The sequence below is a fragment of the Salmo salar genome, chromosome ssa20 (genome assembly GCF_905237065.1).
Source record: "Salmo salar chromosome ssa20, Ssal_v3.1, whole genome shotgun sequence".
In the NCBI taxonomy this organism is placed as follows: Eukaryota; Metazoa; Chordata; class Actinopteri; order Salmoniformes; family Salmonidae; genus Salmo; species Salmo salar.
This window is the reverse complement of record NC_059461.1, coordinates 6,549,660-6,575,011: the sequence shown is the minus strand read 5'-3', so window position 1 is coordinate 6,575,011 and position 25,352 is coordinate 6,549,660. Positions and strand designations below refer to the sequence as shown.

Below are 25,352 nucleotides of genomic sequence, written 5' to 3'. Positions count from 1 at the left end.
CATGTTCTATTCTGTTATCTGTAGGAGGCCAAGAAGACTGAGGCAGCTCTGAGTGAGCTGAAGAGACACTATGAGTCTGAGGTGTGTGAACTGCAGCACAAGCTCCAGAAGATGCAGCTGGTGAGTTTACCATTCGACTATCCCTGTTCTCTCCTCTCTGCACAGGCCATACAAACGCTTCACACCGCGTGGCCGCTGCCACTCCAACCTGGTGGTCCCAGCGCGCACGACCCACGTGGAGTTCCAGGTCTCCGGCAGCCTCTGGAACTGCCGGTCTGCAGCCAACAAGGCTGAGTTCATCTCAGCCTATGCTACCCTCCAGTCCCTAGACTTCCTGGCGCTGACGGAAACATGGATTACCACAGATAACACTGCTACTCCTACTGCTCTCTCTTCGTCTGCCCACGTGTTCTCGCATACCCCTAGAGCATCGAGCCAGCGGGGTGGTGGCACTGGAATCCTCATCTCTCCCAAGTGGACATTCTCTCTTTCTCCCCTGACCCATCTGTCTATCTCCTCATTTGAATTCCATGCTGTCACAGTTACCAGCCCTTTCAAGCTTAACATCCTTATCATTTATCGCCCTCCAGGTTCCCTTGGAGAGTTCATCAATGAGCTTGACGCCTTGATAAGTTCCTTTCCTGAGGATGGCTCACCTCTCACAGTTCTGGGTGACTTTAACCTCCCCACGTCTACCTTTGACTCATTCCTCTCTGCCTCCTTCTTTCCACTCCTCTCCTCTTTTGACCTCACCCTCTCACCTTCCCCCCTACTCACAAGGCAGGCAATACGCTTGACCTCATCTTTACTAGATGCTGTTCTTCCACTAATCTCATTGCAACTCCCCTCCAAATCTCCGACCACTACCTTGTATCCTTTTCCCTCTTGCTCTCATCCAACACTTCTCACTCTGCCCCTACTCGGATGGTATTGCGCCGTCCCAACCTTCGCTCTCTCTCTCCCGCTACTCTCTCCTCTTCCATCCTATCATCTCTTCCCTCTGCTCAAACCTTCTCCAACCTATCTCCTGATTCTGCCTCCTCAACCCTCCTCTCCTCCCTTTCTGCATCCTTTGATTTTCTCTGTCCCCTATCCTCCAGGCCGGCTCGGTCCTCCCCTCCTGCTCCGTGGCTCGACGACTCACTACGAGCTCACAGAACAGGGCTCCGGGCAGCCGAGCGGAAATGGAGGAAAACTCGCCTCCCTGCGGACCTGGCATCCTTTCACTCACTCCTCTCTACATTCTCCTCTTCTGTCTCTGCTGCTAAAGCCACTTTCTACCACTCTAAATTCCAAGCATCTGCCTCTAACCCTAGGAAGCTCTTTGCTACCTTCTCCTCCCTCCTGAATCCTCCTCCCCCTCCCCCTCCTCCCTCTCTGCGGATGACTTCGTCAACCATTTTGAAAAGAAGGTTGACGATATCCGATCCTCGTTTGCTAAGTCAAATCGCGAGATGAAATCTCGCGTCTTGTGACGGCCGGCCGCCCAACAACCTGCCCACTTGACCCTATCCCCTCCTCTCTTCTCCAGACCATTTCCGGAGACCTTCTCCCCTTCCTCACCTCGCTCATCAACTCATCCTTGACCGCTGGCTACGTCCCTTCTGTCTTCAAGAGAGCGAGAGTTGCACCCCTTCTGAAAAAACCTACACTCGATCCCTCCGATGTCAACAACTACAGACCAGTATCCCTTCTTTCTTTTCTCTCCAAAACTCTTGAACGTGCCGTCCTTGGCCAGCTCTCCTGCTATCTCTCTCAGAATGACCTTCTTGATCCTAATCAGTCAGGTTTCAAGACTGGGCATTCAACTGAGACTGCTCTTCTCTGTGTCACGGAGGCTCTCTGCACTGCTAAAGCTAACTCTCTCTCCTCTGCTCTCATACTTCTAGACCTATCTGCTGCCTTTGATACTGTGAACCATCAGATCCTCCTCTCCACCCTCTCCGAGTTGGGCATCTCCGGCGCGGCCCACGCTTGGATTGCGTCCTACCTGACAGGTCGCTCCTACCAGGTGGCGTGGCGAGAATCTGTCTCCGCACCATGCGCTCTCACCACTGGTGTCCCCCAGGGCTCTGTTCTAGGCCCTCTCCTATTCTCGCTATACACCAAGTCACTTGGCTCTGTCATATCCTCACATGGTCTCTCCTATCATTGCTATGCAGACGACACACAATTAATCTTCTCCTTTCCCCCTTCTGATAACAAGGCGGCGAATCGCATCTCTGCATGTCTGTCAGACATATCAGTGTGGATGACGGATCACCAGCTCAAGCTGAACCTCGGCAAGACGGAGCTGCTCTTCCTCCCGGGGAAGGACTGCCCGTTCCATGATCTCGCCATCACGGTTGACAACTCCCTTGTGTCCTCCTCCCAGAGTGCTAAGAACCTTGGCGTGATCCATGGACAACACCCTGTCGTTCTCCACTAACATCAAGGCGGTGACCCGATCCTGTAGGTTCATGCTCTACAACATTCGCAGAGTACGACCCTGCCTCACACAGGAAGCGGCGCAGGTCCTAATCCAGGCACTTGTCATCTCCCGTCTGGATTACTGCAACTCGCTGTTGGCTGGGCTCCCTGCCTGTGCCATTAAACCCCTACAACTCATCCAGAACGCCGCAGCCCGTCTGGTGTTCAACCTTCCCAAGTTCTCTCACGTCACCCCGCTCCTCCGCTCTCTCCACTGGCTTCCAGTTGAAGCTCGCATCCGCTACAAGACCATGGTGATTGCCTACGGAGCTGTGAAGGGAACGGCACCTCCATACCTTCAGGCTCTGATCAGGCCCTACACCCAAACAAGGGCACTGCGTTCATCCACCACTGGCCTGCTGGCCCCCCTACCTCTGAGGAAGCACAGTTCCCGCTCAGCCCAGTCAAAACTGTTGGCTGCTCTGGCACCCCAATGGTGGAACAAGCTCCCTCACGACACCAGGACAGCGGAGTCAATCACCACCTTCCGGAGACACCTGAAACCCCACCTCTTTAAGGAATACCTAGGATAGGATAAAGTAATCCTTCTAACCCCCCCCCCCTTAAAATATTTAGATGCACTATTGTAAAGTGGTTGTTCCACTGGATATCATAAGGTGAATGCACCATTTTGTAAGTCGCTCTGCTAAATGACTTAAATGTAATGTAAATGTAAATGACTATTCATCACTTATACTGTTCCACCTAGTACACGCTAAAGATATCCTTTATATTTTAGGTGGTGTGAAATAAATATAAACTTTTCCAATAAAGTCTGAAACTTGATACACAGTTTGGGGCCAAGTTTCATGCTGTTAATCAAATCAAATCAAATGTATTTATATAGCCCTTCTTACATCAGCTGATATCTCAAAGTGCTGTACAGAAACCCAGCCTAAAACCCCAAACAGCAAGCAATGCAGGTGTAGAAGCACGGTGGCTAGGAAAAACTCCCTAGAAAGGCCAAAACCTAGGAAGAAACCTAGAGAGGAACCAGGCTATGAGGGGTGGCCAGTCCTCTTCTGGCTGTGCCGGGTGGAGATTATAACAGCACATGGCCAAGATGTTCAAATGTTCATAAATGACCAGCATGGTCAAATAATAATAATCATAGTAGTTGTCGAGGGTGCAACAAGTCAGTAACACAAGAGTAAGTGTCAGTTGGCTTTTTCATAGCCGATCATTGAGAGTATCTCTACCGCTCCTGCTGTCTCTAGAGAGTTGAAAACAGCAGGTCTGGGACAGGTAGCACGTCCGGTGAACAGGTCAGGGTTCCAGCAGGTCTGGGACAGCAGGTCTGGGACAGGTAGCACGTCCGGTGAACAGGTCAGGGTTCCATAGCCGCAGGCAGAACAGTTGGAACTGGAGCAGCAGCACGGCCAGGTGGACTGGGGACAGCAAGGAGTCATCAATGAAAAAGTGAACAATTAACCGATAATGTAGCACCTATTGCCTGGACTACTAGTCTAGCCAATCACTCCTGTTCACCCACTCAGCGTGTTGGTTCATTGGTTCATGAACATGTGAGACATCCAATCAAGATTAACTCAATCACAATTGAATGAAATCCATCTATGCCGCTATCTGTGCCATTGAAGATTGTGATTCACTGACAGCAGGCAGCGATGTGTGTTAAAGGTGTCTACTTCCTCCTCAGATTGAAGACCAGTACAAGAACATCAACATGAAAGATGAGTCTTCAACCCTGAAGAGAAAGATCAACGAACTGACTCTGGTGAGATGGGTCTTCCTGCTAGTCCTATATCACTCTGTACACATCCTTTAACTCTCTTCCATTTCCTGATCAAGACAATTGAGCTGAATCATTCTGGCTCTGACCATGCTGTCGCCTGTCGCTAAACCCTTCTCTCGCTTCTCTCTCTCTCTCTTTACCCTCTATCTCTCTTTACCTCTCTCTCTCTCTTTTCCTTTACCTCGCTCTCTCTCTTTCTTTACCTTTACTTCCCTCTCTCAATCGCTTTCTTTACCTTTACCTCCCTCGCTTTCACTTTACCTCTCTCTCTCTCTTTCTTTTACCTCCCTCTCTCTCTTTCTTTACCTCTCTCTCTGTCTCTCTCTCTCTTTACCTCTCTCTTTCTTTACCTTTACTTCCCTCTCACACTCTCTTTCTTTACCTTTACCTCCCTCTCTTTCACTTTACCTTTACCTCTCTCTCTCTCTTTCTTTACCTCCCTCTCTCTACCTCTCTCCGTCTCTCTCTCTTTACCTCTCTCTCTCTCTCTCTCTCTCTCTCTCTCTTTACCTTTACCTCTCTCTCTCTTTCTTTACCTTTACCCCTCTCTCCCTCTTTCTTATCTCTCTCTTTCTTTACCTTTACCTCTCTCTCTCTTTCTTTACCTTTACCTCTCTCTCTTTCTTTACCTTTACCTCTTTCTTTACCATTACCTCTCTCTCTTTCTTTACATCTCTCTCTTTACCTTTACCTCTCTCTCTCTTTACCTTTACCTCTCTCTCTCTCTTTACCTTTACCTCTCTCTCTCTCTTTACCTCTCTCTCTCGCTTTTCCTTTACCTCTCTCTCTCTTTCTTTACCTTTCCCTCTCTCTCTCGCTTTTCCTTTACCTCTCTCTCTCTCTTTACCTTTACCTCTCTCTCTCTCTCTCTCTCTCTTTCTTTACCTCTACCTCTCTCTCTTTCTTTACCTTTACTTCCCTCTCTCAATCGCTTTCTTTACCTTTACCTCCCTCGCTTTCACTTTACCTTTACCTCTCTCTCTCTCTCTCTCTCTTTCTTTTACCTCCCTCTCTCTCTTTCTTTACCTCTCTCTGTCTCTCTCTTTACCTCTCTTTCTTTACCTTTACCTCCCTCTCTTTCACTTTACCTTTACCTCTCTCTCTCTCTCTCTTTCTTTACCTCCCTCTCTCTACCTCGCTCTGTCTCTCTCTCTTTACCTCTCTCTTTCTCTCTCTCTCTTTACCTTTACCTCTCTCTCTCTCTTTCTTTACCTTTACCCCTCTCTCCCTCTTTCTTATCTCTCTCTTTCTTTACCTTTACCTCTCTCTCTCTTTCTTTACCTTTACCTCTCTCTCTCTTTACCTTTACCTCTCTCTCTCTCTCTTTACCTCTCTCTCCCTTTACCTCTCTCTCTACCTCTCCACCTCTCTCTCTCTACCGCTCTCTCTACCTCTCTCTCTCTTTACAATTCAATTCAATTCGCTTTATTGGCATGACGTAACAATGTACATATTGCCAAAGCTTATTTGGGATATTTACAATATAAAAAAAAAAAAATGAGAATCAAAATTGTCGACGGGACAACAGTAACAACAATAACCAAGGGTCAGAATAACCATACATTCAACAATAACAATAGCCATACAGTAGAGTACATGTGTAGGTTTATTGGTCTGTCAGACACTGTCCCTCAACTTATGGCAGGCAGCAATGTAGTGCGCTGCCAACACACAGCTCTCTGCGTCCTCCCCCAACAGGACGGGTAGCCTATCCTCATCAGAGAGGTCTTTGAAACCTTGAATAAGGGTTTCAAATTTGGGGAAATGACACTCTCTAATTGTTTTATATTTTTGACATTTTGTCAGGAAATGCAGCTCCGTCTCAGGTTCTGCTGTGGTGCAGTGGTTGCACAGCCTTTCCTCTACAGGGAGCCAGGTTTTCCTGTGTCTACCCTTCTCAATGGCAAGGCTGTGCTCACTGAGCCTGTACTTTGTCAAGGTTTTTCTAAGGTTTTGATCAGTAACCATGGTCAAATATTTAGCCATGGTGTACTGTCGATTTAGGGCCAGATAGCACTGCATTTTGCTTTGTGTTTGTGCTTTTGTTTCCCAATAAGCGATGTAGTTTTGTTTTGACTGCGTTGTAATTTGGTTTATTCTGATTGATTGGATGTTCTGGTCCTGAGGCTTCAGTGTGTTAGTAGAACAGGTTTGTGAACTCAGCCCCAGGACCAGCTGGATGAGGGGACTCTTTTCTTTGCTCAGCTCTTGGCATTGCAGGGCTTGGTAATGATATGAGAGGGGGTCACTATATTTTAGATGTTTCCAAAACTGAATTGCTCTTTTTTGAGTTTTTATTATTAGTGGATATTGGCCTAATTCTGCCCTGCATGCATTGTTTGTAGTTTTCCTCTGGACACGTAGGATAATCTTACAGAACTCTGCATGCAGGGTTTCAATGGGGTGTTTGTCCCATTTGATGAAATCTTGTTTTGCAAGTGGACCCCACACCTCGCTGCCATAAAGTGCAATTGGTTCAAAGACATATTCAATTAGTTTTAGCCAAATTATAATAGGTATTTCAATTTGAATTTGCTTTTTAATGACGTAGAATGCCCTGCGTGCTTTCTCTCTCAGTTCATTCACTGCCTCATTAAGGTGTCCAGTTGAGCTTATTTTTAAACCTAAGTAATTGTAGTGTGTACAGTACTCTATATATTTTGTACCAATTGAGAACTTTGGTCTAATTCCCTGAGATCTGGATCTTCTCTGGAAAATCATTATTTTAGTCTTTTTGGGGTTTACTGCCAGGGCCCAGGTCTGGCAGTACTGCTCTAGCAGGTCCAGGCTCTGCTGTAGGCCATGTGCTGTGGGTGACAGCAGGCATAGGTCATCTGCGAAGAGTAGGCATTTAACTTCTGAATTGTGGAGACTAACACCAGGGGCTGAGGATTTTTCTTGAATAGTGGCCAATTCGTTAATGTAAATATTGAAGAGTGCAGGGCTCAGATTACAACCCTGACGAAGGCCCCACCCCTGGTTAAAGAATTCTGTTCTTTTCTTACCAATTTTAATGCTGCACGTATTGCCAGTATACATTTATTTAATTATGTCATATGTTTTACCCCCTACACCACTTTCAATAACTTTGTAGAACAGTCCTGTATGCCAAATAGAATCAAATGCTTTTTGGAAGTCGATAAAGCAAGCATATATTTTGGTATTATTTTGGTGGACATGTTTATCTATCAGGGTGTGTAAGGTGTAAATATGATCAGTTGTGCGATGTTTTGGTATAAATCCAATTTGGCTTTTACTCAAGACATTGTGCTTATTAAGGAAGTTTAGAACTCTTACATTGATGATACTACAGAAAACCTTCCCCAGGTTACTGTTCACACAAATGCCTCTGTAATTGTTAGGGTCAAATTTGTCTCCGGTCTTAAAGATTGGGGTTATGAGTCCATGATTCCAGATGTCAGGGAAATAGCCTACACTCAGGATCAAATTAAACAGTTTTAATATAGCCAATTGAAATTTTGCACTAGTAAGTTTGAGCATCTCATTTAGGATGCCATCAGGTCCGCATGCTTTTTTAAATTTGAGAGCCTGAAGTTTCATATAGAGCTCCTGGTCAGTAATTGGGGAGTCCAATGGATTTTGATTGTCCTTTATAGCTTTTTCTAATCCATTCAACTTCTCATGAATTTGGCGTTGTTCTGCGTTTGTGTCAATTTGAACGGTGTTGTAGAGTGTTTTGAAATGGGTTGTCCATATGTCACCATTTTGTATCGCTAATTCCTCTTGTTTAGATTTTTTTAGTTTTTTCCAATTTTGCCAGAAGTTGTTTGTGTTTATGGACTCCTCAATTAGTGTCAGCTGCTTGCTGTTGTACTGTGCTTTTTTGGTTCTGAGTGTACGTTTACATCTCTCTCCCTTTACTTCTCTCTCTCTCCTTTACCTCTCTCCCTTTACCTCTCTCTCTCTCTCTCTATCCCTTTACCTCTCTCTCTCTCTCTCTCTCTCTCTCTCTCTCTGTCTCTCTCTCTCTCTCTATCCCTTTACCTCTCCCTCTCCCTTTACCTCTCTCTCCCTCTCCCTTTACCTCTCTCTCTCTCTCTCTCTCTCTCTCTCTCTCTCTCTCTCTCTCTCTCTCTCTCTCTCTCTCTCTCTCTCTCTCTCTCTCTCTCTCTCTCTCTCTCACTCCCTCTCTCCCCAGGAAAACCAGCGGTTGAAGCAGGAGTTGATGCAGTCTCAAACTAACATAGCCTTCCTTCAGAGTGAACTGGCCTCTCTGAAGAGTGATCTGACAGACCACAGCATCAACTCTGAGCGGTGAGAAACACACACACACACAGACACACACACACACACACACACACACACACACACACACACACACACACACACACACACACACACACACACACACACACACACACAGTTACTGTATCATGGGTGTTGGACACCCATTGTGTATGAGGCACAATAGTCTGTCCAATCTCTTGTAAAATGCCTTACAAATGTCTTCATGTATTACACAATCAGTGTTGAACTGTTAGTAAATCATACACATACATTACTGTTCAAAAGTTTGGGGTCACTTAGAAATGTCCTTGTTTTTGAAAGAAAAGGAAATTTTTTGTCCATTAAAATAACATCAAATTGATCAGAAATACAGTGTAGACATTGTTAATGTTGTAAATGACTATTGTAGCTGGAAACGGCTGATTTTTAATGGAATATCCACATAGGCGTACAGAGGCCCATTATCAGCAACCATCACTCCTGTGTTCCAATGTCACATTGTGTTAGCTAATCCAAGTTTATCATTTTAAAAGGCTAATTGATCATTAGAAAACCCTTTTGCAATTATGTTAGCACAGCTGAAAACTGTTGTGGTCATTAAAGAAGCAGTAAAACTGGGCTTCTTTAGACTCGTTGAGTATCTGGAGCGTCAGCATTTGTGGGTTTGATTACAGGCTTAAAATGGCCAGAAACAAATAACTTTCTTCTGAAACTCATCAGTCTATTCTTGTTCTGAGAAATGACGGCTATTCCATGCGAGAAATTGCCAAGAAACTGAAGATCTCGTACAACGCTGTGTACTACTCCCTTCACAGAACAGCGCAAACTGGCTCTAACCAGAATAGAAAGAGGAGTGGGAGGCCCCAGAGCACAACTGAGCAAGAGGACAAGTACAATAGAGTGTCTAGTTTGAGAAACAGACGCCTCACAAGTCCTCAACTGGCAGCTTCATTAAATAGTTCCCGCAAAACATCAGTCTCAATGTCAACAGTGAAGAGGCGACTCCGGGATGCTGGCCTTCTAGGCAGAGTTCCTCTGTCCAGTGTCTGTGTTCTTTTGCCCATCTTAATCTCATCTTTTTATTGGCCAGTCTGAGCTATGTCTTTTTCTTTGCAACACTGTCTAGAAGGACAGCATCCCGGAGTCGCCTCTTCACTGTTGACATTGAGACTGATGCTGATAATGGGCCTCTGTACTCCTATGTAGATATTCCATAAAGAATCTGCCGTTTCCAGCTACAATGGTAATTTACAACATTAACAATGTCTACACTGTGTTTTTGATAAATTTGATGTTATTTTAACGGACAAAAAATGTGCTTTTCTTTAAAAAACAAGGACATTTCTAAGTGACCCCAAACTTTTGAACGGTAGTGTATGTCATGCTGTAACGTAATCTAGTGATGTCATTAGGGCTCCCGAGTGGCGTAGAGGTCTAAGGCACTGCATCTCAGTGCTAGATGCGTCACTACAGACCCTGGTTTGATTCCAGGCTGTGTCATAACCGGCAGTGATTAGGAGTCCCATAGGGCGGTGCACAATTGGCCCAGCATCGTCCGGGTTAGGGTTTGGCCGGGGTAGGCCATCATTGTAAATAAGAATTTGTTCTTAACTGACTTGCCTAGTTAAATAAAATAAAATAAAAGTAATAATCTAATATCTACTAGATGTATTACTATTTATGAAAAGATCAATCTGATTTTTCTACAGTGTCATATTGAGAATCCCAATGTACACTGAGACGCACAACACACAGACACAAAGCCAAAACACACACGTGAGCACACATACGCACACTGAGCCTGTGACACCTCATCCCAGCCTGAGCTGTGGGTTCGCCTTGAGCCATCCAGTCACTCAATCAGTCAGGCAGTAGAGGCCCCAGCCCCAGGCCAGTGTGACTGTGTGACTGCCTCCCTGCCTGTGTGCTTGGCTGCTCCCTCACCTGGGGTGGTAACATGTTTCCAGGGTTGTAACAGGATATCCTAGTGTGACCTCACACTCAGTCTCACAATCTGGTTACCTGGCAACCAGCCTCACACTTCGCCTTTGAACTTGTTCCAGTCAAACTAAGTTTGTGTTGTGAATGTGCCGATTCTTTGAGACTGTTGAAGTGTCTGCTTTTGTCTGCATTATTAGAATGTACATTCTCCTGTTTTTGGAGAATTCATGTATGTGTTTTGAGAGTGTGTGTAGTATGTGTTATTGTAGTTTATGTAGTATGTGTTATTGTAGTATGTGTTATTGTAGTTTATGTAGTATGTGTTTTTAAGGGGGGATTTGTAGTATGTGTTATTATAGTTTATGTAGTATGTGTTATGAGTGTTTATGAAAGTGTATGTATTAGTTGTGAATGACTGTGTTTGTATGTGCAGGGATGAGGCGATGATGAGAGAGTTCTCTGATGAGAGGGAGAACCTGGAGCGACAGATAGAGATCCTACAGTAAGTCTGGCCAATCATAGTGCTTGTCTGACACATAAACAGGAACGCTGACAAACGTTCACCTGACCCACAAACAGGAATACTTCAAGACTCACAACTTGATGTTACACCGAGTTGCCTGTAAACTGAGGAACATGAAGTTGTAAGCCTTGGGAGTTTTGTGAGTCTTAAGGAGTTTCTGTTTTTGAAAACCTCAAAAGTCATTTTCCTGAGAAGACCTGCCAACGGCTCTTTTGATCACCTCTTCCCGTTCTTATCCTCTTCTCTCTCCTCTGTTTCTCTCCCTCTCCCCTCTCTCCTCCTCTGTTTCTCTCCCTCTCCCATCTCTCCTCCTCTGTTTCTCTCCCTCCTCTCTCCTCTGCTTCTCTCCCTCCTCTGTTCCCCTCTATAGAACAGCCAACAGGAAGCTCCATGACAGTAACGACGGGCTGCGCAGTTCCCTGGAGAACACCCTCAGCAAGAGCATTAAGGTGAGGTAGACAATCACATAGCCATGGTAACACCAGCACGCTCTCTCTCTTGCTCTCTCCCTGCCTCTTATCTTTGTTCTTCTGTCCCTCTTTCAATCACCTCCCTATCCCACACCCCTTTTATCCTCCTCTTCCCATCACTCCCTCTCTCTCTTTCTCTCTGATCTCTCTGCTTTTAACATCAGTGTTGAATCTCTAATGCCAGTCCTAAGGGCTTGTCTGTTGGAGGAATCAACTGAACCATGTTTGAGGCAATGACAGACAACAACAAAAACAACAGCATATTTCAGTCTTGACCCCTAACTCACTCTCCTCATAACTTCCACTCTGTCTCACATAACAATAATTCCTATACTCATACATAGGGTTCAGTACATACAGCTCAGTGCACACACACACACACACACACACACACACACAGTGACCCAAACAGTTGTGACAGTGATGTTGTGGTTGTGTTTCAGCGTGGTAGCAGTGCTTCCCCAGCCAGCACCATTAGCAGGAGGAGCAAGAGTATCTGTTACTCATCTCCATACCACGACAGGTAACATTTACATTTTAGTCATTTAGCAGATGCTCTTATCCAGAGCGACTTATACATTTCATAATTTTTTTTCTCCATACTGGTCCCCCGTGGGAATCAAACCCACAACCTTGGCATTGCAAACAACATGCTTTACCAACTGAGCCACACAGGCTGGACTAGCAACAGCCTGCTGGTGTGTTTGTGCAGACAGAATCCAGTACATACACTCTAATACAGGTACACACTGCACACGTACATGTGTATGCTCAAACTCAAGTTTATGTACAATTATTCTCAGGTGGAAGATTAGCACTGGACATGTGCGTGTTTGAATTGTATACGCATAGCCATCCATACTGGACACAAAACAGCACAGTCTATGTCTAGCTTGGTTGTTGGAGCTAGCTTAGTGGGACAGTGGTTCCTCCTTTAAAAGTTGTGTCATACTGCAGCACAACTTGCGGGCTGCTGCAGAATTCTCTGGCACGTTATTTAATTGTCAGCCATTTTTTTCTGTTAACGCAAGTCAGTGCTAGTTTGACCACCAGAGGGCATCTTTGAGAAGCATTTGATAGTCTTCCATATTGGTATTACCAGAGAATTTAAAACCTTTTTGGTAATAACATTGTATATGGGATTGATTTTAGGAAATTTGGCTTAATTCATTTGATTAATATTATGGTGTTTCTATTCCGAGAAAAACAGAACCCTCAGGGTTTCCGTTACCACTGGTCAAAAATTGTAAGTAGGCCTAATAAAAAAAAATCCTACTTCTATTAGTCTGTTAAGCCTCATAGCCTACCTCAGCCAGTTAAGTTATGTTATATTGGTCTAGGCTCCGAAGAAATAGACTCCAATTAATTAATGTTGTTTGTAAAGGCAAATTAAAATGAAGATTATTGTTGAAATGAATTGCTCGACTGGTGTAGGTTTTCTCCATCTGTTGGTGTGCAACACTTGCATAACAAGTTAGCTATATTGTCGGCACAAGCCACTGTTCACATCCTATTGATTGCGCTGCAGTTGCCGCCAGTAGTTTTTTAAATTGAACCTTTGTTTAACTAGGCAAGTCAGGTAAAAACAAATTCTTATTTAGAATCACGGCCTACACCGGATGACGCTGAGCCAATTGTGCGCCACCCTATGGCACTCCCAATCACGGTCGGATGTGATACAGCCTGTATTCGAACCAGGGACTGTAGTAATGCCTCTTCCAATGTGCCACTCGGGACCCATGAGCCATGACCAATATATATAACCGTGTGTAGGTACAGTTGAAGTCGGAAGTTTACATTCACCTTAGCCAAATACGTTTAAACTCAGTTTTTCACAATTCCTGACATTTAATCCTAGTAAAAATTCCCTGTCTTAGGTCAGTTAGGATCACCACTTTATTTTAAGAATGTGAAATGTCAGAATAATAGTAGAGAGAATTATTTATTATAGCTTTTATTTCTTTCATCACATTCCCAGTGGGTCAGAAGTTTACATACACTCAATTAGTATTTGGTAGCATTGCCTTTAAATAGTTTAACTTGGGTCAAACGTTTCGGGTAGCCTTCCATAAGCTTCCCACAATAAGTTGGGTGAATTTTGGCCCATTCCGCCTGACAGAGCTGGAAGACCCATTTGCGAGCAAGCTTTAACTTCCTGACTGATGTCTTGAGATGTTGCTTCAATATATCCATGTAATTTTCCTTCCTTCTTCGGCTTGCAAGCCTCCCCCTTTTCCTCCAAACATAACGATGGTCATTATAGCCAAGCAGTTCTATTTTTGTTTCATCAGACGAGAGGACATTTCTCCAAAAAGTACGATCTTTGTCCCCATGTGCAGTTGCAAACCGTAGTCTGGCTTTTTTTATGGCGGTTTTGGAGAAGTGGCTTCTTCCTTGCTGAGCGGCCTTTCAGGTTATGTCTATATAGGACTTGTTTTACTGTGGATATAGATACTTTTGTACCTGTTTCCTCCAGCATCTTCACAAGATCCTTTGCTGTTGTTCTGGGATTGATTTGCACTTTTCACACCAAAGTACGTTTATCTCTAGTATACAGAACGCGTCTCCTTCCTGTGCGGTATGACGGCTGCGTGGTCCCATGGTGTTTATACTTGCGTACTATTGTTTGTACAGATGAACGTGGTACCTTCAGGTGTTTGGAAATTGCTCCCAAGGATGAACCAGACTTGTGGAGTTTTTTTTTCTGAGGTCTTACCTGATTTCTTTTGATTTTCCCATGATGTCAAGCAAACTCCACTGCGTTTGAAGGTAGGCCTTGAAATACATCCACAGGTACACCTCCAATTGACTCAAATGATGTCAATTATTTGAAGCCTCTAAAGCCATGACATCCTTTTCTGGAATTTTCCAATCTGTTTAAAGGCACAGTCAACTTAGTGTATGTAAACTTCTGACCCACTGGAATTGTGATTAAGTGAATTAATCTGTCTGTAAACAATTGTTGGAAAAATGACTTGTGTCATGCACAAAGTAGATGTCCTAACCGACTTGCCAAAACTATAGTTTGTTAACAAGAAATTTGTGGAGTGGTTGAAAAATGAGTTTTAATGACTCCAAAGTTAGTGTATGTAAACTTCGGACTTCAACTGTAGATATGTGTGTAGGTACATTTGAAGTCGAAAGTTTACATACACTTACCAGCGACGGGTGGCATAATGTCAAATTTGTCATTGGAACCACTCGATATGATTGGTCATATAAAAACCTTGGGACCCAGATGCATAATGAGTGCTCTAACTCCCCCCTGCGGTGGTCTGGAGCAATGAAGCCGTGATTCTGGGTACCTCTTAAGTCCCGCGGTGTAAGCTCGCAACTTTTAAAGGAGGAACCACTGTAGCGAGAAAGGTTTCTGTTTCGAGTAGACTGTGTGGATGTTGTGACTGACAGGGATGCCTCTGTCTGTCTATACTGTCCCAGGTTCTACCAGGCGGGTGTGGATGGTGTGGATGCGGACGGAGACCTGCTGGGCCTTTGTGGAGGTGAAGGTGGTAGGAGTTCTCTGGGGTGTCGGCGGCCCAGTCTGGACACCCTAGCCCTGGCTCTGTGTGACCCGGCCATGCAGCACAAACGCAGCTGCGAGGTAGACAGCCTGCCCGAGAGCTGCCTAGACAGCGGCATGTCCACGCTGCGTGGCTCCAACAATGGATATGACTCTGAGCAGGAGGTGAAAGGGCACGAGGAGGAACAGAGGGTGGCCAGGAACACAGACAGCCTGGCGGGGGACCACTCTGACAACGACGTAAGACACATAAACATACAGTACTACACATATACACACACTACACCATACACACACACACATAGACTATGCCATAGTACACACATACATGTACGCACTATATGCACACACACAGACACATGCTTATTACACACACAGACACACAAACACACACACACTTTACAGTAATGCACAACACACACACAAAAAGACATTATACACATCGTCATCCACTTGTACTACGTACATTTATTGTTACTGATAACGCTCATTATGTATTGATGTTAATGTGATAGGGTTAATGTGTCAGGTTGCAGAGATGCGGGATGAGATGGTGTTTGGATCAGACAGTGATTCTGTCCTGGACTGGAAACCTTTGGAGTCAGTCAGCCGGACCAGTTCTGGAGCGTCCACACGCAAAGCCCTCTCTGCCATCACCAATGAGGTACAGGACAGAGGGCAGTGGTGTGAGAAGAGAGGAGAGTGTAAATCCTGGATTGTAGAACTAAATTAAAAGCTCATTTTGGAGCTTTAAAACCGTTTTAAAAAGAAACAGACACTTGGCGGAATTACTTGGTTAGCAGGCAGACGTAGTAGAAAACACTTGAGTGTAAATGGTTGACTTAGTTCAGGAGAACCTGTTGATTGTTGACTATGCATGACAAGTGCATCATTCCAGTATTATAACATGGTCCAGTACAATACAGTCAAGGTGTGCCTTTAACCTCTTTCACTTTCTTTCTTTCTTTCTCTCTCGCTCCCTCTCGCGCTCTCTCTTCCTCTCACGCGCTCTCTCGCGCTCTCTCTGTGTCTCCCTTCCCCCTCTCTCTCTCTCTCTCTCTCTCTCTCTCTCTCTCTCTCTGTGTGTATAGGGTAAAGAGAAGGAGTCAGCTGACCTGGGCTATATGACATCAGAGAAGGCCTACAGGGTGGTGTTGGCGGGCGATGCAGCGGTGGGCAAGTCTAGCTTCCTGCTCCGCCTCTGCAAGAATGAGTTCCGAGGAAACACCAGCGCCACCCTGGGTGGGTGTGTCAGCGCACCTGTGTTAGCTCTCACCTGCTTACAGTATCATTCTATCCACACATTACTTTTGACTGTAAATGGTGAACAAGGAGTTAGTCTAGTTGGACCGCTCGGGCTCGGTTAAGCACGCTTTCACACTACTCTCCCCAACACAGCTTGGCTTGTTAATTCTCCAGGGCTCTATCCCACGGTGCTGATGTTGTGTGCATGCCTGGGACAGATATAGAATATATATTTAGATGGTAATGGGATTGTCTTTTGGAGTAGTGTGTTTGAACATCCTCTTGTGTTGATCCTCAGGGGTGGACTTTCAGATGAAGACTCTAGTAGTGGATGGAGAGCCCACCCTACTACAGTTGTGGGACACAGCAGGCCAGGAGAGGTGTGTGTTTGTGTGTGTATGTGTGTGGACACATTTTGCTATATTTGAGTACCAAAAGTCCTCACGAGAATAGTAAACCAACAAATATTCAGAGAAGTGAGGACATTTTGCCGGTCCTCACTTGTAGAAAGGCTAGTTTAGGGGTTCGGTTTAGTGTTAGGGTAGATTTAGGGTTAGAGTCAGGGTCAGGGGTTAGTGGTCCTCAGGGGTGGACTTTCAGATGAAGACTCTAGTAGTGGATGGAGAGCCCACGCTACTACAGCTATGGGACACAGCAGGCCAGGAGAGCTGTGCGTGTGTTTGCATGCATGCGTGTGTGTTAGTGAACATGTCTATTTCAGCCTATCTATGTAGTGGTGCTGTGTTAACCTCTATCCCTGTGTGTGTGTGTCCTAGGTTCCGCAGCATAGCGAAGTCCTACTTCAGACGAGCCGACGGGGTCCTCCTGCTGTATGATGTCACCTGTGAAAAGAGCTTTCTCAACGTGAGAGAATGGGTGGACATGATTGAGGTAGTAATAATTGATATAATACATTTTTATATCCAATTGATATGACACTTTTCCAAGATGCTCAAAGGACTTCACATTTTTTATTTAACTAGGCATGTCAGTTAAAAACAAAATCTTATTTACAATGGCGGTCTACCGGGGAACAGGGGTTAACTGCCTTGGTCAGGGGCAGAATGACAGATTTTTACCTCGTCAGCTCGGGGATTCGATCCAGCAACCTTTCGGTTATTGGGCCAACGCTCTGACCACAAGGCTACCTGCCGCCCCACACTGTAAGGTTAAAACTCACCTCATCCACCACCAATGTGTAGCACACATCTGGGTGATGCCACGGGATGTAAACATTTTGGGAGGAGAATGACTGTGAGAAAGTCGGTTTGGGTGACTTTTAAAATTACATCCTACTCCAAAATGAATGAGTATAAACATTTAAAATATATGGCAAATAGAAATCAAACTGGATGGACATCAGAAGTAGAGGAAGGCCAGGACTAAAAACAAACAAAATATTACTATTGTAAAATAGATTGTGTCTGTAAAATGTGTATACTATGTATAAGCTGGAAGTAGAAGCCTAAGTGTTATTGTTTATTAGTTTACTCCAATTAAGGGGAGGGGTGATAGGGTTTGCAGGGGAATAATAAAGGAAGGTATATTAAAAAAAAAGTGTGTATGTGTATATATGTATGTACATATGAGGGTATGTGTATGTATTTATGTATATATATATATTTACCCAAAAAATATATGGGGGATTGGAAATGATGCAGACAATTACATTGATGGAAGCAACAATCTATCCGCAATATTAAAGCTGATCCACCCTCTAAAAAAAAATTACATTTAAAATGTAATTTCCACCTACAGAAATGAACCCAATATAACAATAGTCCATATTATCAGGCAGGTGTGCTATTTGGCAATCATTATTATCACCTGGTGTAGCCCACCTGATGCAGCACAGTGGCTATAAATAATTAGGCTGAGGGTTGTCGATTTACCCCATTGGGCTAATCATTAACCAGATCACAAACTCTAAAGTCTAAACATTAGGCTATCTTGTTGTTAATTATAGCAACATCCCACTGGGCAAAAACTGGTTGAAGCAACGTTGCGTCCATGTCATTTCAATAAAAAAATCGATGACGTTGAATCAACGTGAAAACGTCATTGGATTTGCAAAAAGTCATCAAAGTAAGGGAATTTTTACCTAAATCCAAAGACAAGGAGAAATGTTTTTGATTTCACATTGAATTCACGTTAGTTGACAACTCAACCAAATGTAACTCAAAACTACACGTGCCTGGTGGAATACTGAAGACTTCAATGTCCCCACAAAAGTTTTTCCACAAGCACAACCAAGGATCATGTACCTTGAATATAATGTAATCTTTCCCGTTACACCTGACCCGTGTTACACGTAGCCCTGTTCTGCCCTATGCATTCAACTCCATTGGTGCCCGCACGCGCATAAACCATGCAATTTCTTTCACACAGAATGCGACAGGCTGAACGATTGAATATATTAAAGCTGATCCACCCTCTAAAAAAAACACCGGGACCCGGCCCAATTTAACCCCTGCGTACACAAGTGTGTTGGACTGATTCATAGTGGGTGTGTAAAGACTAAAGAGATATGTTTTATCCACTGCTTTGAAACCTTTTCATTGTAGCCTAGTAGATCTTGAATCATTTGACAGTATTTCTAACAGGTGATAAAGCTATAAGTGTTATTGCTGTGTTGCATCATTGCAGTGTTGAGTTGTGTGATAAGTTTGCATCCCAAATCGCACCCTATAGTGCACCACTTTTGACCAGAGCCATATGGGCCCTGGTCAAAAGTACTGCACAATAATGGGAATAGGGTGCCATTTGGGACGCAATCAGTTTTGAGTTTTGGATAGCAGTGTTGTTGTGTTTGTTTGTGTTGTTGGCCTGTGTTTTAACCTGCTGTCCATCTGTGTTCAGGACGTGTCCCAGGATGACATTCCCATCATGCTAGTTGGAAATAAGTGTGACCTGAGAGAGCAAGCGCTACAGGACAGTGTCACCTGTGTCCCCACCAGCTTCGGAGAGAAGCTGGCCATGGTGAGACCACACAACCCCAACGTCTTACTTAAACCTTTACATTAGTTACATTTACATTTGTCATTTAGCAGATTATCTTATCCAGAGGGATTTACAGTCACGTCTAGTTGTACCCTAGAATATAGCCTGGTCAGGTCAATGTATGGAACTTCGGCCTGATTTGAGAGTTGCGTTGTTTGTTTCCTACCAGACGTATAACGCCCTCTTCTGTGAGACTAGTGCTAAAGACGGATCTAATGTCATAGAGGCCGTGCTGCATCTGGCCAGGTAAGAAATAGAGGTCGGCCGATTAATCGGAATGGCCGATTAATTAGGGCCGATTTCAAGTTTTCATAACAATCGGTAATCGGTATTTCTCTCTTGCCGATATCTTTTTTTTATTACATTTTTGACATTTTTTTTTATTGTATTTTTTAAATATTTTTTAACTAGGCAAGTCACTTAAGAACACCTTATTTTCAATGACGGCCTAGGAACGGTGGGTTAACTGCCTTGTTCAGGGGCAGAACGACAGATTTTTACCTTGTCAGCTTGGGGATTCAATCTTGCAACCTTACGGTTAACTAGTCCAACGCTCTAACCACCTGCTTTACATTGCACTCCACGAGGAGCCTGCCTGTTACGCGAATGCAGTAAGAAGCCAAGGTAAGTTGCTAGCTAGCATTAAACTTATCTTATAAAAACAATCAATCAATCAATCATAATCACTAGTTAACTACACATGGTTGATGATATTACTAGTTTATCTAGCCTGTCCTGCGTTGCATATAATCGATGCGGTGCGCATTCGCGAAAAAGGACTGTCGTTGCTCCAACGTGTACCTAACATCAATGTCTTTCTTAAAATCAATACACAAGTATTTTATTTTTAAACCTGCATATTTAGTTAATATTGCCTGCTAACATGAATTTATTTTAACTAGGGGAAATGTGTCACCTCTGCAACAGAGTCAGGGTATATGCAGCAGTTTGGGTCGCCTGGCTCGTTGCGAACTGTGTGAATACTATTTCTTCCTAACAGACAGCCAACTTTGCCAAACGGGGGATGATTTAACAAAAGCGCATTTGTGAAAAAAGCACAATCGTTGCACGACTGTACCTAACCATAAACATCAATGCCTTTCTTAAAATCAATACACAGAAGTATAGATTTTTAAACCTGCATATTTAGCTAAAAGAAATCCAGGTTAGCAGGCAATATTAACCAGGTGAAATTGTGTCAGTTCTCTTGCGTTCATTGCATGCAGAGTCAGGGTATATGCAACAGTTTGGGCCGCCTGGCTCGTTGCGAACTAATTTGCCAGAATTGTACGTAATTATGACATAACATTGAAGGTTGTGCAATGTAACAGGAATATTTAGACTTAGGGATGCCACCCGTTAGATAAAATACGGAACGGTTACGTATTTCACAGAAAAAATAAGCGTTTTGTTTTCGAGATGATAGTTTCCGTATTCGACCATATTGATGATCTAAGGCTCGTATTTCTGTGTGTTTATTATATTATAATTAAGTCTATGATTTGATATTTGATAGAGCAGTCTGACTGAGTGGTGGTAGGCACCAGCAGGCTCGTAAGCATTCATTCAAACAGCACTTTCGTGCGTTTTGCCAGCAGCTCTTCGCAATTCTTCAAGCATTGCGCTGTTTATGACTTCAAGCCTATCAACTCCCAAGATTAGGCTGGTGTAACCGATGTGAAATGGCTAGCTAGTTAGCTAATAGCGTTTCAAATGTCACTCCCTCTGAGACTTGGAGTAGTTGTTCCCCTTGCTCTGCATGGGTAACGCTGCTTCGAGGGTGGCTGTTGTCGATGTGTTCCTGGTTTGAGCCCAGGAAGGAGCGAGGAGAGGAACGGAAGCTATACATATACACTGGCAATACTAAAGTGCCTATAAGAACATCCAATAGTCAAAGGTATATGAAATACAAATCGTATTGAGAGAAATAGTCCTATAATTCCTATAATAACTACAACCTAAAACTTCTTACCTGGGAATATTGAAGACTCATGTTAAAAGGAACCACCAGCTGTCACGTCCTGACCAGTAATAAGATTATTTGCTATTGTAGTTTGGTCAGGACGTGGCAGAGGGTATTTTGTTTATGTGTTTCGGGGTGATGGTTTATGTAGTGGGGCGTTTGATTTATTATTTCCGGGTTTTTTGGTCACTGCTATAAGTTAGTCTATTTCTATGTTCTTTCTAGTTAGTCTGTTTCTATGTGTAGTTAATTGGGGTGTGGACTCTCAATTGAAGGCAGGGGTTGTCTAGTTGCCTTTGATTGAGAATCCTATATATTAGGGTGTGTTTGTGATTTGTGGGAGGTTGTTTCTTGTTTTGCGTGTGTGAGCCTGACAAGACTGTTTTGTTGTTCGTGAGTTCTTCGTTATTTTGTTATTTTGGTGTTTTCTTGGTTTAAAATAAAATACAAGATGAGCATCCACATTCCTGTTGCGTTTTGGTCCTCCATTCCCGACGACAACCGTTACACCAGCTTTCATATGTTCTCATGTTCTGAGCAAGGAACTTAAGCGTTAGCTTTTTTACATGGCACATATTGCAGATTTACTTTCTTCTCCAACACTTTGTTTTTGCATTATTTAAACCATATTGAACATGTTTCATTATTTATTTGAGGCTAAATTGATAGTATTTATGTATTATATTAAGTTAAAATAAGTGTTCATTCAGTATTGTTGTAATTGTCATTATTACAAATAAATAAAAAAGAGTCTGATTAATTGGCATCGGCTTTTTTGGCCCTCCAATAATCGGTATCGGTATCGGCGTTGAAAAAGCATAATCGGTCGACCTCTAGTAAGAAATACCGGATCCTAGACATCTCTGTTTTCTCTCTCTGCTAAGTGATCTTTACCTGTAAATGTGTTGCTCCTTAGAGTACTCTCTGATCTGACTGAGTTGGATACTTTTTCATATTTTTTTACAGGGCCAAAATGTAGAACAACATGTAAAGTTTTGCTGGCCTCTAGTGTGCAAGAGTGTTCTGTACTCTAATTAAGCAATAAGGCACGAGGGGTGTGGTATATGGCCAGTATACCACGGCTAAGGGCTGTTCTTACGTATGACGCATCGGAGTGCCTGGACACAGCCCTTAGCCGTGGTATATTTGCCATATTCCACAAACCCCCGAGGTGCCTTATTGATATTATAAACTGGTTACCAATGTAATTAGAGCAGTAAAATCTATGTTTTGTCATACCCATGGTATACGGTCTGATATACCACAGCTGTCAACCAATCAGTATTCAGGGCTCGAACCACCCAGTTTATTATGCCCATAAGCAATAAGCACCTCGGGGGTTTGTGGGTTCCGAGTTGCGTCGTGCCTAACAACAGCCTTCAGCCATGGTATATTGGCCATATACCACACCTCTCAGACCTTATTGCTTAATTATACTAATGCCAATACAGTGGAGGTATGCCTTTAACTCTCTCTATTCTTCTTCTCTTTTGTTCTCGTTCTCCTCCTCCTTCTCCTCCCCCGTCCCCCCATTAGAGAGGTGACCAAGCAGGTTCATAGGGATGAGAACCAGGAGTCTGTGACTAACCTATACAGAAGTCCCAACAAGAAGATGCCCACTGTCACCTGCTGCACAGGATAAGAAACCACACAGGAACACTACTAGAGTAACCAAAACTCAGCACCAGAGCAACCACAGCAACAGAACACCACAATACTAGAACACTGTCAGCAAAGACAGAACAAGAGAAAAATGAGACTTCAGAAGAACAGAACACAGGAGAATCCAGTCAGAACACTTGAGTACCATAGCACTAGAATATCAGAACAGCTGATTTTCTCATATGAGATCAACTGTGCTTGTTTTAAGCTGTGTGTGCATGCGTGCACGATTATGCAATTATATGTTTGTATGAGTGCATGTGTGCTTGTGTAATGCATGTGTATTTTGCTTTACTATTGAGTCCTTTGACCTCATTCACATCATGGTTAATCGTGAAGTCTAATCTCCTATGCTGTTGATTGTCTTCTTATGAAGCCTCTGTGTCGAAGCCATGGTCATTTGTATTTCAGATAGCTATTGTATATATCAATGTACAGGTAGTGTCTGAAAAGTACCATGTACTGGCAAATGATATTCTCAACAAGTCACTAGAAAGCTTGGGATAGCAGCAATTTACATTTTTAAGTTAACTATGACATATGTGATGAGGAGAGACAAATGCACGTGATAGGTGGCGAACAGGAGGGTGGGGAAATGTTATTTTTACAATGGAAGAATTATCTTATTAGCAAGCTTTTTATTGCTAAGGGATAAGGCGGAGGGAGGAGCTACAGTTTAGTAGACATAAAAATAGAATTTCATTCTAGTTCTGTGATAGTAGACACAGTAGTGTCAGAAACATCTTCCATGTACAACATTTGTGATAAAGAGTAACAACTGCATGTCAAGGAAGGAGTATCATGATTGTCAGTTGAATTCTGATTGTAGGAGCCAAGAGCAACATCTGGAGAGAATGATGTGATTGGATGACCGTGGGAGGAGCAAAATGTCAAATGTATGAATGTGGTGTGTGCTTGTAGGCATGTTTTATTTCTGTGTGTTTATTGTAAAATATTGTTATTAATATATTATGTAATGTTAGACTTGCCATTTGGACCTCTCCTGGGTCACTAATGATGTCACTGTGAGCCCACACCTGTCTGTCTGAGCCCTGTGTGTGGTCATACTCAAAGTGCTTTACTATTAAACTGTAGCATGAACAAAACCCAACGTGATATGACTTCCCTTATCCAGGCAGAGTCTGAACATAATATTTCATGCTGAATATATATATATATATATTTCATGTTGAGGGCATGGAATATAAAATAAGTTATAATTTATCTGGAGAGTAATCTCCTAATACCAAGGCAAATACATTTAACTAATTTAGCTGATGCTCTTATCCAGAGCGACTTACAGTAGTGAATGCATACATTTCACACATTTATTTTTATTTATTTTTCTGTGCTGGCCCCCCGTGGGAATCGAACCCACAACCCTGGTGTTGCAAACACCATGCTCTACCAACTGAGCTACAGGGAAGCCATGTACCCTACTCTTGCTCAGTCGCACACACGCATACACAAACACACACCACAAATGTCCACAGAGAGTCACTGACTGGGGAAAAGAAATTCAACAATCAGATAACTTCTTAAATTTGATTTGTTAGGACACCCGTGTCACCCATGTTCCCTGAGCATTTTTACGAGGAGCTGCAGCATGTGCCAGCATTTATTCAGGCCATTTGTGTCTGGAAGTCCGGCACAGAGGCCAGCCTCACCTCCCATTAGTTTAAATTTTCATGAGTATGATGAGGCGAGCGTAGTCATCTGTCAAACAACGTGGGGTGGGGCAGGCAGGCAGGCATGGGATAATTAAATAATCACAAATGTGTAGCAGGCAAGGTTATTGTTTGGAATGGATTCATTAATTCGACGTGGGCGGAACAGAAGCGTGTCCTAAGTGGAAATCAACAAGGTATTTTTTTATATTCACAGAGCTGAGTCCCACGACGTCACCGTTGGATGGGTTTCAGCCCTGGGTTTGAACCCTGGCACTTGTTTGCATATCCAAGGATTTATAAGACACTGGTAATAACTTTATAACAACCTCTGTCTTGGATGGTGTTGTTCTCCCTGTGACGGAGTGCTTAGAGTGGGTTGAACGAGGGTGATGATGGCCTTCACGACTCTGGATCTCTCACACTGAAGAACTGTTATCAACCCCCCTTCAGCTCTCAGCAGGGCTTCTGAAGAGATTGTCCTTGTATGAATCTCTAATACACATAACACTCAACCATACCGTATAGAACAAGCACACACAAATTCCAAACTCACATGTGCACACACATACACCATTCACAGTCTGACAGGTAGTATTTAGGCTACTCACACGTCTTTAATGAACATTGTCTAGCACTACCACATCAACATAGGATCAAAACCCCTTAAACCTATAATATTACCATAAACACATCAGCAATCCAACTAAATCAGAGCTCCGTCTTTGGGGCTGGGTTGCTGGGGGTCATAAGGTTGCCATCTGGAGAGGTCAGAGGTCGTTGGAGAGGCCATCAGACTGTGTGGAACTCCACACCTCTAACTATTCTCCCCCAAGGCTGTCCTGCCTGGGGTATCAATCACATTATGACAATGTTATCATCATAGATTAT

At 43.6% G+C, this 25,352-nt stretch overlaps 1 protein-coding gene across 1 annotated transcript in view; it reads left to right on the top strand.

Moving 5' to 3' along the window:
• The window catches only part of LOC106580191 (ras and EF-hand domain-containing protein homolog), a 36,162-nt gene extending 12,262 nt beyond the window's left edge, over nt 1-23,900 (top strand). The window contains exons 4-17 of the mRNA XM_014160988.2: nt 25-120; nt 4,127-4,204; nt 8,382-8,497; nt 10,845-10,913; nt 11,305-11,383; nt 11,848-11,927; nt 14,843-15,164; nt 15,454-15,588; nt 16,016-16,166; nt 16,468-16,549; nt 16,946-17,060; nt 19,029-19,148; nt 19,339-19,415; nt 22,669-23,900. Coding sequence (XP_014016463.1) covers nt 25-120; nt 4,127-4,204; nt 8,382-8,497; nt 10,845-10,913; nt 11,305-11,383; nt 11,848-11,927; nt 14,843-15,164; nt 15,454-15,588; nt 16,016-16,166; nt 16,468-16,549; nt 16,946-17,060; nt 19,029-19,148; nt 19,339-19,415; nt 22,669-22,774 — 1,626 coding nt within the window. The 3' untranslated portion in view covers nt 22,775-23,900. The remainder of the gene's footprint in view (nt 1-24; nt 121-4,126; nt 4,205-8,381; nt 8,498-10,844; nt 10,914-11,304; nt 11,384-11,847; nt 11,928-14,842; nt 15,165-15,453; nt 15,589-16,015; nt 16,167-16,467; nt 16,550-16,945; nt 17,061-19,028; nt 19,149-19,338; nt 19,416-22,668) is intronic.
• Nucleotides 23,901-25,352: the final 1,452 nt, after the last annotated feature.